The sequence below is a fragment of the Phodopus roborovskii genome, unplaced genomic scaffold (assembly GCF_943737965.1).
Source record: "Phodopus roborovskii unplaced genomic scaffold, PHOROB, whole genome shotgun sequence".
Lineage (NCBI taxonomy): Eukaryota > Metazoa > Chordata > Mammalia > Rodentia > Cricetidae > Phodopus > Phodopus roborovskii.
The window spans coordinates 16039957-16058197 of NW_026126461.1; the positions used below are offsets into that span (position 1 = coordinate 16039957).

The 18241-nt window shown below is 46.4% G+C and overlaps 1 protein-coding gene across 1 annotated transcript in view; it reads right to left on the reverse strand.

The window, feature by feature from the left end:
- Positions 1 to 18241, reverse strand: part of Ptprm (protein tyrosine phosphatase receptor type M) — a 449915-nt gene that overhangs the window by 183263 nt on the left and 248411 nt on the right. The window contains exon 14 of the mRNA XM_051190901.1: positions 2606 to 2738. Within this exon, the coding sequence (XP_051046858.1) occupies positions 2606 to 2738 (133 nt within the window). The remainder of the gene's footprint in view (positions 1 to 2605; positions 2739 to 18241) is intronic.

Genomic DNA, 18241 nt, shown 5'->3' on the forward strand with positions numbered 1-18241 from the left:
CCTGAGGTCATTCACTTCCTTCTCTCTCTTTCATTCTCTTGCTTCATTCCCTTCTGGCATCTCCTTATTTATTAAAAGTCTTCTGTGGGACTGTGAGAAATGTGGCTGAAAGATCAGTTGCTCAGCGACCACCATCACAGGACTTAAAGCGACTGAACAAAGAGGGTATTCGGAAGACCCACTGGGTAGCTTAAATAATGAAACATGCCTGTTACGCATCACTGAAACTCCAGCAACCGATGCATGATTCATGCCAGGCTTTAACTGTTCTGTCTAAAAATGATGCTTGCAAAATTTAAACTTGAATTTTGGTGAGAAACCCTGAACAATTCCAGGTTTTGAGCATTTCCATCACGTGTAGCACAAGCCTAAATTTTCAAGGGTTGCATTCATAGGCAGAGTGTGTTGGCTAATTTGTCTTATGGAGAACAGAGTCTCTGTTCCAGAGAAAGCAAATACAGTGATGCATGCTGTGTAGACAGCCCTGTTAAGATTACCGTGTAGTAAATAATCATGTAAAGTCTGACGTGACTTATGGGTCTTTAGTCTAAAGTTATATCAAGGCCATATGTTACCAGAGGCAATCTTCTCAAATGCATAATTTATAGCATCAGCCCTCTGACTACCTGAGAGACCTAGGTAGAAAAATGAACAAATCTAGTGGAAAAAGACCCTTGGAGGATTAGTTAGCATTTAGCTGAGGTCACAAGGGCAACCGGATTACTACATTTCAAGCTGTTCCTCACAGAGAGCTTGCTGGATGACACAAAGATCCAATATAGTCTAAGAATTTAAAATAAGTCTCAGATATCTTCAGTTCGAATATCTAAGCATAAAGAACCCATTGTTACACGAAGTTTTCCTTGGTAAATGTTAAAAACAATACAACATCACTGATATCTCCGAATGGATAATCTACATAAAATGCTGAGGTGAGGCTCAAACAAAGATCATCCATAAGAAAATATGAGTGATGAGGGACAAGAAAAAATAGTGACAACATGGTAGCTCGTGCCCGCCATCCCAGCAGCCAAAGGGTGCATGCAAGATCTCGAGTTCACGGGTCCAGCTCGGGCTATAGAGTGAAACCCTCTTTCCCAAAAGAAAACAAGCAAACAAAAGAATAAAAGATGAAGAGAACAATGAGACAGGAAAGGAAGAGATTGATGAGGGACAGAGGACACGTGGAAAAGGCAAGACCACAAAGCCGGCTGGGCTCCCACGCTTGGCAACGAACTCACTCACATATTGCTCTAACACAAGGCTTGTCTTTACTTTGGACGTTCCTCCAACTCGACAAGCTCACACTGAAGAGCTCTGGAGTTGGGATTACCACTTCTAGTTCAAAAGGCATATCCGCGGGCCAGGGATGTATAAGGGGAAATACACCCGCACAACGGAACTCTGATCTCCAGACGTCCTGAATTGAATGCTCCCTTCCGCTATCAGGTGTCTTCCAGTCCTTCTCTTCTCTACGTTACCCCTGCCTTGCTGCAAGAAGAGCTAGGCTTCTTCCAAACTTCCCTTCCCCTCCCAACAGCAATTAAAAATTTACCTCCTGTTACCCCATCCCCATTCAGCCACTCTCCTTACGAGAGCTTCCCTCCTTGCTAAATCACATCTGAATATACAACTTTAGCTGAGACCACAATCAGCTAGACTCCTCGACAGAATCCTCCCATGGCCGCACAACCTTCATGATATGACTCCAGCAGGCTCGCCTGCTTCACCTTCTCCGCCCGTGACCACATCCCCATTCCTTGCCTACAACTGCTTTTACCTACAGAGCAAAGCAGCAGGCCTCCGTCTGGGGCCATTTACCACACTGCTTCCAAAGCATCTATATTTCTGTTTGTCGTTTTATATAATTGAAGACTTTATTATTAAGGCGGATTTTTAAAAACTCGCTCATACCAAAGTGGGCACTGGATGTTTTCCAACCAGAGAAGGAAAGAATAATCACTTACCTATCTTAGCCAGATTTCCTCATCTCTTCCACCAAGGAGCGGTCGCTCCCTTAGCCAGACAGAACCATATAGTGACACGAACTCGCTCTAATGACTTAGCATTCACCTGTGGATGCTCTGGTTTTCAACTTTGGGTCTGAACTTTGAGGTTGCTTTCTCATGGGGCACTGTACTAATGAACTACTCTAGCATAGTGCCAACATAGGGCGCCGACTCAAGAAATCCATCCCCAGCCTTCATTATAATGGGAGGGAAATCTTCCTCCTCACACACTCAGGAACATCAAGTGCAAGAACTGTCAGTCATCAAGACCAAATACTTGTCAGGAGATAAAACCATTTCACATAGTTTTTATATTATCCCGTGGGAAGAAATGGAGCTCTTGTACTCATTTTGGCATGATATGCTTTTCATTTTGTTTTGCTTATGATATGCTTTTTAGATTCACCCCCTCCCTCCAAGTATTTACTCTAAATTTCTGTCTCCTAATTGCAAATGCTACATGAGTAAAGATGTTTGCAGCCGGTCACAGCTGTGTCTTGACCTCCACTGCCTACCCAGCAACTGGATCTTCCCATACGCACAACGTGACCCGGCAAACGCCGAGCCCCACGTAGGGCAGCCAGCTGCAAGCTCACCTCTTCTTCATGATCAGAACAACTCCAAGAAAAATGATAACGAACAGCAGGATGCCCGCGATCACGCCAGCAATTTTAACCGTGTGGTCGGTTTGCTTCTCAGGTTCAGGGACTGGCTTGGGAGTAACGGCCCCTGGAGATGAAGAGGAAAACAATTGTGTAAGGCAAAATAAAGACGTTACATTTAAACGTCTCCCCCTGCATCCAACGGAATAATATGGCTTAATCAGAGCCAGCAGACAGATAGGCTTTGGGCTCTCTCTCTCCTTCCCTCCCTCTCTTCTCTCTCCCTCCCTCCCTCCCTCCCTCCCTCCCTCCCTCCCTCTCTTCTCTCTCCCTCCCCCTCCCTCCCTCCTAAAGCAGCTTTCCTAGGTACTGAAGGCACTGTAATTGTTCTCCTGTTCAACACTTCACTCCGCCACAGCACACCCACGTCTGACCCTTTTGTAAGAGACTTCTCAAACACACTTTCAAATATTTTTATTATCTCTTTTAACACCCATTCTTCCTCCCATTAAAACCCTGCCAGCAGCACAGTAACCATCCCTAAGCCTTTATCCAAATTTGATTTGCTGGAACATTTTTTCCTCAATTATTTTTCATAAATGAAACAATAATTCCATCACATATTAGCCCACACACCTGGGAAAGTGAGATAAGCTCATTTGCCATGCATTTTTTTTTTAACCAGCAATTGTTTTTTTTTTTTCAACACAATAGAGACCCCCCAACCTCCCCCACCTTTGGAAATCTGAATGTAGGTCACATCTGGGAAGCAAAAGGATCCTTCTAAGCAATTTATTCCCCAAGTGGGCAGCAGCTGGCGATCATGCCACTGGCACCCACGGTTCATATCTGTTTAAATGAGATAACCGGGGCCTCGGAGGAGCGGCCGTGTCTCAGCTCGCTTTGCCTGCCTGTTTCTAACGCACGGCTCGTCCCACAGATGGTATAATGTGATGGAATGTCAAATCCATGTCTGATGAAATATCCATTTCCTCTGCTAAGTGAGTTCACGATGAAGACTATCATGAGTGTAATGTCCAATTCATTCAGCTCCACCCACTTTTTAAAGGCGTTTCCTCCTTGCCTCATCAGGATTGGATGGCCTTTGGAGTTTCCTAAACAGAGCAGTTTTATGAGCAAGCTTATCGCAGGCTCGCTTCCCACTTTTGATAATGAAGAGCGAGAGTTTGCGCCCGCCTTCCCCCTTTCCATTGTGTTTTCCACCGGCGTGCTCCCCTGCGTTTGAAAAGCCGCACTGGCCCCGGGTCTGTGCCCGAATGTCACCGTGGGGGACGGGCTGGGTGGGTGATAGCCGCCCAGGTCTCCTTGGGAAGCACACGGACCCCCGTTGCTTTCCAACGCAACTCATGCTACATTTTTCATTCAAGAGAACATGGCTGTGACCTGGCCCGATGAGGCTGGGCGTCGGGCAGAGGAGGCCACGCTCACATGCTTTTCTCCTACAGTGCCGATATGATTGTCCCAGATGCCGCGTCTACTGCCTCTTAGTGCCGGCTTCGGCGACTGACTTTTACTGAAAAGGAGCCTTCTAGCCATGCACCTTCCTTCCTTCATCACTGACAAAATGATGCACACTGTAAGTAAAGCCTTCGGGAGGAACTTCTGCTGACTTTGTTATTATTATTATTATTATTAATTATTTTACTTCTGACAATGTCAAGAGGACAGGAAATCCTTGGTTTTTGTTTTTTGTTTTTTCCTTGGATGGGTAGCCCTCAAACCTGCTGTCTAGTTAAGTGTTGAAAGTATTAATGATAATTATTTTATAATAATTATGGCTGAAGAACACTCACTGCCATAGACCCGGAGGGCACAGCACCAGGTGGCTGATACAGAGGAGACTGTTACATTAAATATGTTGTTTGAGAAGAATCTATGTGAAATGTATAGGTGCTAAGAGAATGTATATTTCAAAAATGCAAAAAAGCCACCCTGCAAATTCAGAAACGGAGGTCCAACCACCTCCACCTTCATTTAATTTCCAACCTTAAATGTGTAATTTGCAAACTATCTTCTGTTTTCCTTTCAAATGTTGGCATACTGGCAGCCATTTTTGTTTACCTTGCTAGCTAGAGGCTAGTTCCCCAAATTTATTTTCAACATAGCAAAATGATTTTTAAGTTTTTTTTATTGTTGTTTTGTTTTTATAGTAAATTCGCCAACTGAGAAAGAAAGAATTTAGGAAGAGAATATTTCAGTTTAAAATAGTCTCACATGAAAAAGTAAGCTCTGACTCACACATCGCAAGGTGTAAGAGAGACGGCTGCCTCGCACAGGTTTGTGCTTGCTTCTGCCAACCAAGTGGGTGTTTTCCCTTGAGTGTTTCGCCTAAGCCATGATGTAGCTTTTGGCGGGGCAAAGTCCTTGTCCTTTTAGGGGAGCACTAAGGGGCCTTGTTACCAGTCGGGGGGAAGTTCAATATCGCCCTCACTTAGGACTCGTTTTGGACTTTTTCCCTTGCAGGTCAAGAAAATGAATTGTCTTGGAGCCCCGAGCGGCATAGCAGCGTGATCATGGTGTCACTTGAAGCACAACGGTCACCCCTGAGGAGATGGGGGTCTGCCCGGGACCACCCACCTGGCTCACTCAGATGTCTAGGAGAAGCAGAAAACCGCAAACACCAAGTCAAAATTAGGTGCGTACTAGCTTCCCACAGCCAGACGAGAAGGCACCTGTGGCTGTTGGCTGCCTCTCAGTACAGGCAGGCCCTGCCTTCATTATGTGGTAGCAGGCCCTGTGCGCTTCCAGAAAACGGTGTCTGTGTGGGCTCCCCTTAGAGTGGATGAGGGGTGAGAGATGGGAGAGGAATAACTTCTGGCCTTTAGAAGTGTGGATGCCTCACCCAGATGTCCCACATCAACAACAGCCACAGTGCAGCAGAAGACAGGGTATGCGTGTTCCTGTGACACTGGGTTCAAACCCATGCCTCTTCAGTAAGTCCCTCTCCTGCATCAGGTACTGTAACTGAGGGGGATCAAGGGAACAGAGCTCTGAGTCCTCATGCCCTCATGACAGAGATCTAGTCACTGTCAACAACTCAGGAAACCATGCAAGGACCTACTTGGTGCGGAGCAGGGAACAGAGTTGGAAAGACTACCTGCCAGAGGCAGCAATGTGAGGCCTGAGAGATGCCCACAGAAGCGTGCACGGACCAGGATCTGGCAGAGAAGGCTTGGTGAGTACATAAGAGCTTCACTTCTGGAGCCCCAGTCAGGGCTGAGAATAGTCTAGGAGGGAGCTTGGATGCAAGGTTTTGGGCGGTGATGGGCACTGCCCACAGGGAGAACATTGTGAGACAGATAAAATAAGCCAGCCACAGGGAATAATGGAATTGGCCCGGAGAATAACCAGGCAGGAAGCCGCAGGTTCCGAGAAGGGGAAGGAAGGGGATTAGAGCGCAGAAGGAAGGCTATCACTCCAGTAGACGGGGCTCCCGAAGTCATAACAGAGCGGAGCAGAACTGGAGGGTTACCCCCGACTGCCAACAGGGCCTGCTCCAACCTCCTGGCTTGAGTCTTGCTTGGGTGAAAGGGGTTAGAGCCCCTTCTCCAGGGGGTTAGGAGGGTTCGGGTTGGTTCAGCATTTGAACTCAACCGGAGCAACACATGAGGTTCTGTCATCACAGCATGCTCTCGGTTACTCAGTGGCCAAGCAGTGCCACAGTCTCCCCTCTTGACTTAAGGTGCCTGGGGGCAGGGGAGAATCAGGAACGACGGGAACACTGGGACACGGAAGCTGTGGGAATATCGATCCCTTCTTGAAGCCTTGGAATCCCTGACTGGCCCTGGACCTCAGGCTCTCTTCCTCCTCTTAAGTGCTGTGGCCACAGGGATTGTGTAGGGCTGGGGATCACACCCAGGGCCACTTCTGAAGTACTCTACCGTCTCTGCCATTTGACAGCACCTCCCCCTAAGTGTTCGGAAGAGCAATGGTTAAAAAGAAAGTCTCCATTCCAACCAAGCTAGCCTCAGTCACTTCATACCAGCATTTTATGGCTACACGGAAGCCATGATCTAATTTTTGTCTCTCCCCCCCACTTTTGACCCCTTGTACAGGCTGCTCTGTTCTCTTCCTTTTAAAAGAGGGCCATCCAGGCTTCAAAGATTGACGTGAGACACATGATTCACGTCTCGTTGCCCAGAATATTATAGTTCCTTGCAGCCTTATTTATTTTATTCTTCAGCTGTACCTTAATATCATATGGAATGGCAAAACAATCCAAAGATTTTTCATCTAAATTACACAGTATTGTCTTTCTTTCTAGGAATAGTCAATTACAACTCGGAGAATAACCTGTGCTCACGCTCTGTGTAACCTGATTATGCTTTTGAATTTGTAGCTTTCCCTCTGCCCCCTGATTCTGCTGTAGGGCAAACAGAGCGTGCACAACTTCCAAATAATGATCGCATGTGTAGTTTTTCATGCACAACTGAGACACTCTGTTGTTTGAAAGGTGCATCTTCCCCTCACATTAATCTGCTCTCTCTCTCTCTCTCTCTCTCTCTAGTTTTGGCTGTAATTTCATGGCAGCTATTGCTCCCATTTATTGATGTGGCTGACACCCCGTGGATAAGACGATTTATCAAAGACTCTGAACTCACTATCCGGACTCTAAAAGTTCTGAGAGAATTATTAACACTATTACTATTCTGATGAAATACTTTTCTTTTTCCCATTTGAATTTCTTGAATCACGGTCAAGTCATAAAATGAGGAATCAGCCTGTCAATAAGGAGTCATCAACCATGTACATTTCACATATAAAGTACATAATCAATAAAAGGATGTAAGCGGCTGCTGCAGGGATTTTGGAGGATGAGTTAGTTAAAAGTGTGCACGCACGCGTGTGTGTGCGCGCGCGCGCGTGTGTGTGCGCATGCGCGTGTGTGTGGAGGGGGTCCCAAGACACTGAAACTAAACTTGGAAGGTATTAAAATCACTATCTGATCTATTGTCAGTCACACGTTCTGTCAGAGCTTGTGCTTAGCATGTAAACATGACTTCTGTGGCAGGAAGAACATAAATGTTTCCTACAGAGAACAATGGAAAAGCCCCCATCCCAAGTCCTTTCTGCTTCTGAAATTTAGTTACTTTGTTATCAAAGATAGATATAGTTAGAGCCCGTGTGATGGTTCCAAGAGTAAAACCACTGCCACCTGGCCTGATGCCCTGAGTTTGATCCCTGGGACCCACATGGTGGGGAGAGAGAACTAAGTACTGAAGTTGCTCTCCAATCTCCATACATACACTGTAGCACATGCCTGCTAACACATACACAACACATAATCAGTCATAGGTACACACACACACACACACACACACACACACACACACACACACACCATATCATCCACACACATACAAACACTATTTTTTTTAAACTGAGTGCATTCAATAAATTAAACATGCTTGCTAGAGTATCATTACTTCAAGGGCCTGAAAACCTACAGAGAACCTGGGAAACTGCGTGTTAGGGTGTGAAGTATCTTCCACATGCCTCAAGAGCTACACACATGTGGCCCTTGGATGTGTAACGGGGTGCTAAGGAGTATGGTGCTACACAAGCACTCTATCCCAAGTTCAGGAAAATGCTTGTGAATACGTAGGCATAAAACGAAGTCTTACAGGGGAAACTTGAGAGAAGACTTGCACATTCTGTGTCTAGAATACGACAGGTTCTCAAAATCAGAGCAAGTAAATGAACCTTGGCCATACAGGGCGGACATTTGGCCCTCAGCCCATAGAGGGCCTCACTCTGGCCTCAGGCTGGAGAGGAGGCCACGGATAGGTAGATAAGCCTGCCAACTCCTAGAATGCCAAACGCTGCCTCTGCTCCCGCACCCAGGCCTCGCTTTACCTTCAGCTCTGAACCTCCGCACTCCATACACACGTCTTATCAAATTGTGTTTACAGTGTGCAGAGCCGTACCGATGCCCTAATTAGTAACTCAAATCGGGTCACTCTTTACTAAAACTAAAACCACCAAGACAAGAGTTTCCCAAGGCTTATTTCAGGCAGCAAGGCCTGTTGAAATATTTACCCTTTTAAAACTTTATCCCTTGCTCATTTCTAAGTGACTTCTACCACTCTTGTTCTTGGAAATAGAGATGTTCACCTTCCCCTCCCCTCCGGGATGCTTTCCCTGGACCCTCTCTGTAGTTCAGATCTCCCCTAGTCCCTCACACCCACCAAGTTCCGGCACCTCTACCTGTGACGTCTGAGCACACAGCAACTGTTCACTCTGCAAACCCTGAGAGCATTTGCCTCTCTCTCTTGCATAAAACTTACCCACTTTCAACCCCAGGTTCATTGGTTCTGATGAGTCCTCTTTACCATACGCTAAACTCTATGCTCTTTGGGACAAAACTGTTTTTTGACTTGTTTGTGTTCCCTTGATGTGACCAGCCCTGCATCTTGTCACATGTTCAGTACACACGCAAGGCCATATCTGTAGAATCAAAGCTCAGTCACAGTCAAGCTCGCTTTAATTTCCGGTCCCCTTGTCTGCCATCTTTTTCTAGCATAGTTGTTCCTGGTTTATATTAAAGCCTCGGATATTGGGCACAACGGGAAATAAAAAGGAGGGAAGAGAAGTAAAGAGCTCAGTGGGTCCTACTTTCCACAGATGCTCAGGACCGAGAAAGGAGCTAGTTAAGAAGGGACACATGTCCTGCTTCACATGACCATCCGCAGATCGTTAGACAATGAGCAAGAGAGAATTAGCGTCTGAACATGGGCTCAGAGAAGGAGAGATGAGGGTCCTTATCAGGAAAATTACTACCAAACTTTAATCAATGATACAACGAGAGAAGTAGAAAGAGAGGGTAGAAATAAATACTTGAGTCAAATGGAGTTGCACCACCCACACTAGTGGAGGGTACGTCTGCCAGTGACCCCCAAGTTAACTGGGTCTACACAGCAAGAGGAGAAATGAGCCACTGTCAAGAATAAAGTGCCATGAACGTACTACTCGTAAGGATTAAGCCGACACAGGCCATTTTTTCATGCTTATATAGGAAAATTGTTTTAGGAACCTAAACTTTAAGCCAAAAATCACTTCCACTGTAATTACAATGGCCTGGGGGTCTTCTCAAAGGAAGAATGTGGAGAGACATCTGATAAGATAATGGGAGTATGATTCAAGCTTTTAATAATAATTGTATTTAATGAGATGGTTACTGCCTCTCATACTGCCATGACAGCATTTTGTTTTCTGAGTTCCTCATCGCTTAGAAGAAACAGGCGAAACATGAATGCTATCTTTATCAAGCTTAAAGGCACAGGTGCTGACTTTGACATGCCTTTAATTGTGTGGCATTTGTGCATGAGCACACAGCAGTAGCTAAAGAAATCACACAGTATATGAGGGGAGCCCATCAATGTCAAAAGATAAGCTTTAGGATTGAAGAATCAATCAGTAAACACTTGGTTCATGACCTTGAGGGTCTATGCAGTGGGTATTCGCTCTGCCCATGGCCTTGCCCATATCCTGTATTCATGAGTGTATTTTTCCTTTTTCATACCTTAATTAATCCTTGATACCCCCTTAAACATGTTCTCGTGGCTTCGTTGACAGACCTAAGTTTAGGTCCTTAGCACCAACATGAAAAGCCAGGCAGAGGACCAGTCCTGTAACCCTAACTTTTGAAGATGGAGAGAAAGAAGGAGCCCTGGATTTGCTGAGCAGCCAGGCTCACCGAATTAGCGAACTGAGTTCAGTGAGAGATTCTGTTCCCAAGAATCATTTGGAGAGCAACTGAGGGAAACACACAAACTTTGGCCTCCACATGCATGCGCGTACATATCTACACAAATGTACGCACGTCCATACACATACATACTCACGAAGGCATATACATGTAAAATCATTTTATGTCTTATACTCTTTTCAAAGATATCTATCATCATCTACCATCAACCCATCTACCTATCTATCCAGCTATCTACCTGTTACCTATTTATCTACATCTATCTTCCACATAATATTTTAAGTAAAAAAGACAAAGCTAAATCACAGCATTTACACAAAATCTCAGAGCAAAGTTTGCACGCCAGTCTATCTCTTTCAATGGTGGCAGAGCGATGCAGGCCAGCCTCTCTCTTTCAGTGGTGGCAGAGAGATACAGCTCATCCCTGTCTGCCACCATGAGCCCCAGGATTTCTCTTCCTCCCTAGAGGTCTCCACTGAGGGAAAGTTGGGTTCCTGAGTGTTCTGTGTAAAAGAATTTCAAGGCAAGTGAGAAAGAAGCCAACTTGGGGAGTTTACTAAGGAGTGATGAGGCACAGCAGATACTCCTAGAGAAGGGCGGCGCACATCAGGGACATGGATGTGGCCCTCTCAAGCGAGGGAGCAGCCGTTCAGTGTCTACTCAGGCTGCATATTTGAGTCTATGCATTTAAAGCTACCCTTCACATTCAAGGGCGTGTTTTGTAGAATGAACATTAAGTAATGTTTAAAAGCTAAGTAAAAACCATGTATGAGCCCATTTCCTCTTCTTTTAAATGTTAAAGAATTGCCCTAGGTAAATGAAATTGTAAGGTGTTCTCATGGGGTGTATTGTTTAGATTTAGGGAAGACAGTGGATGCTTCCACAGTTAAACTCGAGGCCCTAAGTAAGCACTCTCCCTGTGTAGAACATGACATTTTTAGGAAATTAAGAGATCTTCACAGGAGGCTGAACTTGATTACATCATCATTTATCCCAAGAACACGATTCCTAAATTTTGTTCTCTAAGGCAGAGACTTCCCGAGTGAACAACCCAATTAAAACCAGAAGACCATAGCATGGTGGTGTGCAGCGCTAACCCAGGTACCTGGTTGGTGGAGGCAGAAGGATCACAAGCTTGAGACCAGCCAGGGGTACTTAATAAATTCAAGGCCAACCTGAGCAACATAAAGAGCTCAGCCTCAGAAACAAAGGGAAGCAAAAAACAAAAAACAAAAACAAAAACAAAAAATAGTAAGTGCTGGAGATGGATGTAGTGTCGTATTCATTAACTTCAGCGAATGGGCGTCATAGGCAGAAAGACAAAGATTAGTCAAGGTCATCCTTGGGTACATAATGAGTTCCAGGCCAGCCTAAGCTTACATGAGACATACCTCAAAAACCCACAAACAAAACAACAAACACACACCTCAAATGAAAACTAACAAACTTAGAGCTAGGTGTGCATTTGAGGCTGGCGCCGTTGCCAAGCACGAGGCAGGGCCTTCAGTTTGACACACAGCACCACTAAAAAAAATAAAAGTAAAGCCAAGGACACGTTTAGGTGTTGAAGCCTGTCTGACACATTTGAAAGCTGCCCAGGAAATGGGCCGTGCGTGTTTGAAAGTGGGACAGACTTGACCCATGAACTTGGATCGCCTTAAAAGCTGGTGCAATGGCGACCCGGTCACACACCCCACGAGGAGGAGCATGGGCCCATGGACACCCACCTCACACTTGACATGCCTTTGAAACCTGATGTTTGAGACTTCTCAAATAGCGATGTTGCATTTTGACTCCGTGATATATTCTGTGAAATAAAGCAGGGTTTTCTACCACAGATCCCCAAGGAAAGTGAGTGTGAAGATCCGCCCCCTACTGGTTCACACAGTTTGCATCGTCTTGATGGGAAGAAGGCCATCCAGCAGTGAAAGCTAGCTCTCCCCACTGCTTGCCCTGAAAGCACGTTCATGGTAAAGGGAGACATTGCTATGAGGTCCAGGCTGGTCTCAAACTCATCCAATCCCTCCAGCCTCATCCCCAAAGAACTGGACTGTGGTTTCAGCTTTGCGAGACCAGACCCAGCTTAATGAACTGTCCTTGGCAATGGTTCAGTGAGTGAGGCTCCTCACGTGAAGGCCTGGCCTTTTACCTCTTCATCTCTGGGCCTCCCGTCCCCTAAACTCAGCAAAGTTCTACGAAAGCAGTTCCTCTGAGAAGGGGTCCCGCTTGTCCCAGTTCCATCTCTCGAATGCTCTGTGTCCTCTACGTTTTTATCCCCTTAGTGTGACGGGGGAGTTCGGACTTACTTTCCATCCCGGTTAAATTAAATGCATCAGAGCAAGCCCAAAGCACTCTCATGGATGCTGGTCATTTTGCAGTAGCTTAAAATCTATGGACAAGAGAGACTAGGGATAGGTCAACTCAAAATTTAATCATCATAACCCTTGAACTATAAATCCCGAGTGAAATTCATTCGTTGACATAAAAAACGGCACAGTTAATCTGCAGACTTCGAATGCAGCAACGTTTTTTTCCTGAGTAATAAGGAGATGAGCGTAAAACTAACACAACAGTTGATAGGCGTGGATGAGGAGACACTTTAGCCGTCCTTAGTCATCATCCAGGGAATGTCCCACTCTTGCCCACTTAATCTTGCTATGAGGGAAACATTAACCCCACTGTGAGACAGACATATGTTTCCCGATAGACAATGTAAGTCATCTATCAAGATAAAATGTTGCAAGGAAAAATCTCCAAAGCACTGGCTTTCCCCTTCACCCTATTTTGCTTATGTAACCAAAGCTGGCTTATGTGAACTCTAAGATTTCCCCCCACGTTCTTTGTGGAAAAGCACCATGTGCCAGACTAATACTAGCAAAAAGAAGAAACAGAGGAACGCTTCCTAAGACACAGAATTTCAATCTGTGCTTCATAAGCCAGAAAACTCTGCGCACCAAGCAAGCGAAAGACAACAGAGTACAGGTGTGGCCTTCTCGTCTTCACACCGTAGACAGGAGCAACAACTATTGAAAAGCTGAACCTTTCTATATTGAAGATATTTTACATAAAGATTCCTAAGTCTGTGTAATGAAAGGGCAAAAAAGTATTTTAAGTGTGATCTACAGCTCTTAAAACATATTCTTTCTAAAAGCAAACACTTGATATTGGACTTAGCAGTTACCCCAGAAACAGGGCAGAAGGAGCCGAGTCTGCCACGGCTCCCCTGCATCCTCTGTCCATGTCCCTGGGAATGCAGTTCTACAGACAAAGCTGCCAAAGCAGGGTAACAAACACCACAGAGAAGAACAATCGGGGCACTTAGTCAACAGGGACACTACCCCCATTAAAACGAACTCGGCTGGTGCCGCGCGAGGAAGAATGTCCCTCATTTTACTTATTTCTAGGTGGAAAGCAAGTCTCAGACTTCTCCAGCAAACTTGGTGATGAAATGCCAATCAAACCCCACCCCACAGTCCATGATGGCTTCTGCGGCCAAGGACCAGGCTTCGGCCTACCCCCTCTCTCTAATATAAACGTGCAGGGGCTGTGTGAGGAGTGAACCACCCACATTTACATGGTACAGCATCTAACACAGCAAAATGATAGTTCTAAGGCAGCCACAGCCACCATTTCCAATTGCTGGTCATCAATACAAAGAGGAGCTCAGCATCTTTCCCGGCAAGGGGCCCGAGAGGAGGCAGCCTTCTGACATTTACTCCAGTTCCTCCAAAACACCAGGTTCTAGCTTCACACAGAAATCAAGATTCAGAGATCACCCCTGACAGTGTGTTCCCCTCTTCTGTTATCCATTCAAGATGATTAACACTTCAAAACAGGCCAGGCGTGGTGGCATAGGCCTTTAATCCAAGCACTTGGCTGGGAGGTGAATTAAGGACAGCCTGGTCTATATAATGAAGCTCTGTCTCAGAACAACGACGACGACAACATCCAAGGTATTAGTGAACCCACTGCAATAAACTTATTGAACTGTTTACATTGATCTTAATGATGGCCAGAAACAGCTTCCTTGAGAGAAAGAACGCACCTCACAGCTGAATCACAGTGGTCTTAATCCTCTACAGCTACGCATCCCAGTGAGGAAACACACATTTTACTTCCTCCCCAACATAATAAGCATGTCAGGGAAGTATGGGATGGGAAGCAGGCAGAAAGAAGGTGGCCAATAGAACTCCAGCCTAGGGAACCTTCTGGAACCCAGTCCATTCCCCTGCAGTCACTGTTGTAAGGTCTCTGTGGTAGGGATGCTATTTAAAATAAAGGCAGGGACTAGAGAGATGGCTCAGCACTTAAGAGCACCAGCTGCTCTACTAGAGGACCTTGCTTTTATTCTCAGCACCCAAAGGCAGTGAACGACCACCCGTAACTCCAATCCCAGGGATCCAATGCCCTATTTTTTGGCAACTATAGGTACTGTGTGCACATGGTACACATACATGTCTGCAGGCAAGACACTCATACACTGAACACCAAAACAACAACAACAACAAAGAAATTAGTTTGGAATTTAGTACAGGCCCTTGGGGACATTTCTCCTCTATGAATCACCTCATCCCATTGGAAAGTAATAGCTGATACCCAAGTGTCTTTCATTTTTCCCAACCCTGAACGACAGGCTATGGAAAGTTTGACGCTATATAGAATATGCTCCTCATTAGCACAGATGCTAGAATTATTTCTGTATTGTTTCTGCACACACAGCAAATGCAGTTCACAATCTCCTTTGGTAACACTGCTCATGAGACTGTACACTGGATCCCTGAAAAGACTGATTAGAACTGCTTGTAGCTAAAGGCAAGGTTTTTACCTCAGGGCATGTCCTTCAAGGGGATTACTAGGGCTCTACCCCATTTCCCCCTCTCGCTTTTTGACTGCAATCAGTTGAGAAGGCCCCCCACATCCTATGTCCCTGCCATGATTTGCTTTGCTACCACAGGCCCAAGGCAACAGGACCAAGTGGTTATACTATGAAACCAAGAGCCAAAGTTATCGTGCAACAGTAATGAAGGCCGGCAAGAGACTGACACCTACGAAGAATCGTGGGGAGAGGGGTGTGGCAGGACGGAGTGAGGAGGGTTACAGAAGCAAATGGTGACGGGGCCAAGTGTCCCAGCCCCCGTAACGACCAGCACAGGTAACGAGATAAACAGCTAGGGCTCCGCAAAGAATGAGATGATTCTAGTTTTACCATGGAGCAAACTGTAATTGAGAAGCCTCTGCAATCAAGGATGGTGCTAAAGGCAGAGGAAGGCAGGGGGCTCCTGACACAATCTCACCAACAATCCCAGGAGTCTAAGCAAACCCCACACATGACACTGCAGAATCTTGGTTCTGTGAGAGAGAACTAGTTATTCCATAAAGTCTGCCAGTGCATACTCGGCTCCTGGGCCGTATCAGTGGTAAAAGCAAAGAAAAATTTAAGTTTTTCAACCCCGTGTGCACGGTAACCTCGTCACCAAACCGTACAGCCACGAACGGCTTTCCACCCTCCCGCCTTTGGTCACTGTTAAGACATAACAGCCTATGACAGGGGAGGACATGTGTGGTCAGTAGGTCAGGGTAGATGGAAACAGTTTGCAATTCCCTCGTAATTAAGACAAAACACACTGAGGCAGACATGTAAGACGATTGTCATTTTGTGGAAGGCTTACTAGATATTCTGTGTGTGTATTAAATCCTGACACCAGCTTCATGGGAAGAGACCAATCCAACTCCCATGTCACAAACTGGTGAGGTTCCGGGACACTTGATCCCTTGCCAAGGTCCCTTGCTATTGAGTGACAGGGCTGGGATTTGAACAGGAGCAGTTTGGTTTTGGAGGCCACTGACTTCCCTACGAGCCACCGCCGTTCTGAGCCGGCCCAGGCTTGTCTCTTGGTTGGTTTGGGCATTCATGCCGCAAGCGACCTGAGGTTCTTGTTTCCATAGGGGGCTAGATCACCCCATTCTGTACACCAAATTTAAAGTTACCACCCCACTAGATCCCAACTTAGATCCAGCTTTTGCCTGGGGCTGAAATCTGTGGACCAGGGACCTACTGGGCGGGACACTCAGCCTTGGCTGTAAAGACAGCAGCACAAGGGCTTTGGAAACAGTGTCCGGCTGCAGAGCATGGTTATACCGCACATGAGTACACGTGCATCAGTACTATTTCTGGGGCTTACAGGTTTTTGTACTTCACTGGTGTTCTGTGCTGTTCTGGAGGAAAAGTTGGCCTCATCTAGAACCCAATGGCTGCCACGCCCCTGGATAGAAAGATAGTCTAATGTTCCAAGGTTCCTAGGGATAATGTGCCAAGAAAGTGCACCAGGTGACCTCAGAGCATTGGCGCACAGCCTGGGAACGGATAGTAGGCCTGTTGGCTCAGAAGTCTACCCTGGGGGTTTGCGGTGATCAGCAGAAGGTACCTATGTTGGGCTGAGCACGCGGGGATCCACGTCACTGATTCAGGGAGTAGAGGGACCAGGGGATTGCAGTTCCTTGGGGTTTCTTTCCGATAAGCAAGAAGGACAGCAGAAGGTCAAGGTGGCAAGGGGTCCGGGCGGCCAGGAGAGCATTGAGAACCCCAGGGAAAGGCTCACAGTGTCAGGGATGGCTGGGAACCAAGCGAGGCCTGGCAGAGGCAGGGAGACTCAGTAACATGAGGTGTATGGAGCACTGAGGTGCAAGGACCCCAAGCAGCCATTCACAAAACCTGGGGCAAAGGCCACGTTCCTGACTTGACCACATAAGGGGCTTCTGGAATCTGCACATGAGTAGCATCCCCTTGAGCTCTGCAGCTCCCCTCGTAAGGTATGGCTGTATTTTTCTTTCATGGGGTTATTATAGGAAGAACAATGTTGGTGAAGTTTCCAGCATTGTATCACCAACACGAAAGTTAGTTTCTCCTTAGTAAGTGCTTAATCCAGTGACTACGTGCCTAGAACTTGGGTTGTTTTGTTTCATTTTGTTTAAATATCTGCCTGGATTTGAAGAGCCAAATCCAAGAGAGCCTTTTTCTGTACAGATGAACTAAATCCGACCCTAACAGAGCACAGCTTTTGTGAGCCCTCTTGTCCCTTAGGTCTTAACCATGGTGTACAAAGATTTGAATAAGCGCCACTTAGGTCCTCAGTAGTTTAAGCCCCTTAACATACCTGCCTGAGAAAATGCAAGGCTTCCAGAAGGATTTCATTTCTTTCTGCCATTACCCAGGATAGATAGAGCCTGAGGGGTAGCAATCCGATTGGGTCTAGTCAACAAATCCAGATGGGTTTGTCATAGACCAACCCATCTCCAGGCCTTCAGCAATGCCATACTCCCCCATCCCACAGCCTTTCCCTGCTTTATGGATCTGTCTTTAAAGGGTCGGTCACTGTTCTTGCAAGCCAGAACTTCTGTAGAGGTAAAATCTCCCTTCGCGGCTCTAACACCTGGACGCATTCATTCTTTGGCGTTACGCGTGCGCCTTACACATGGAGGCCGTGGAAGTACCTACTGTCTAGCCCATGTGCCCTCCCCTTCTGATAGTTAATCCTCACTGCCGCCTGACTGGGCTATGATCAGCGGGGAAGGTAGCACTAGGTCCTGTTTCAGGGTGTTCCTGGTAAAGATTTAGGGGTGGTACCATGCCATGGGCGGGGTCCCAGAGTGGATAAGGAGAAGTGAGCTAACACCAGCATCGCTCACAGTGCTGCCTGACTGCAGATGCAATGTGCCAGAACCTTCCACACCTGCCTCCATGCCTCCTCCACTGTGAGGGGCGGGACCCTCAGCCTGTCAATCAAAGTGGATGCTTTGCTAAAGGCAGGTGCTTGGTCAGAGCAGTGGGAGAAATTCCTAGTATGACATCCCCCCCCCCCACACACACTGCTTTTCTGTGTCCTGGCGCATCTAATTTGTCC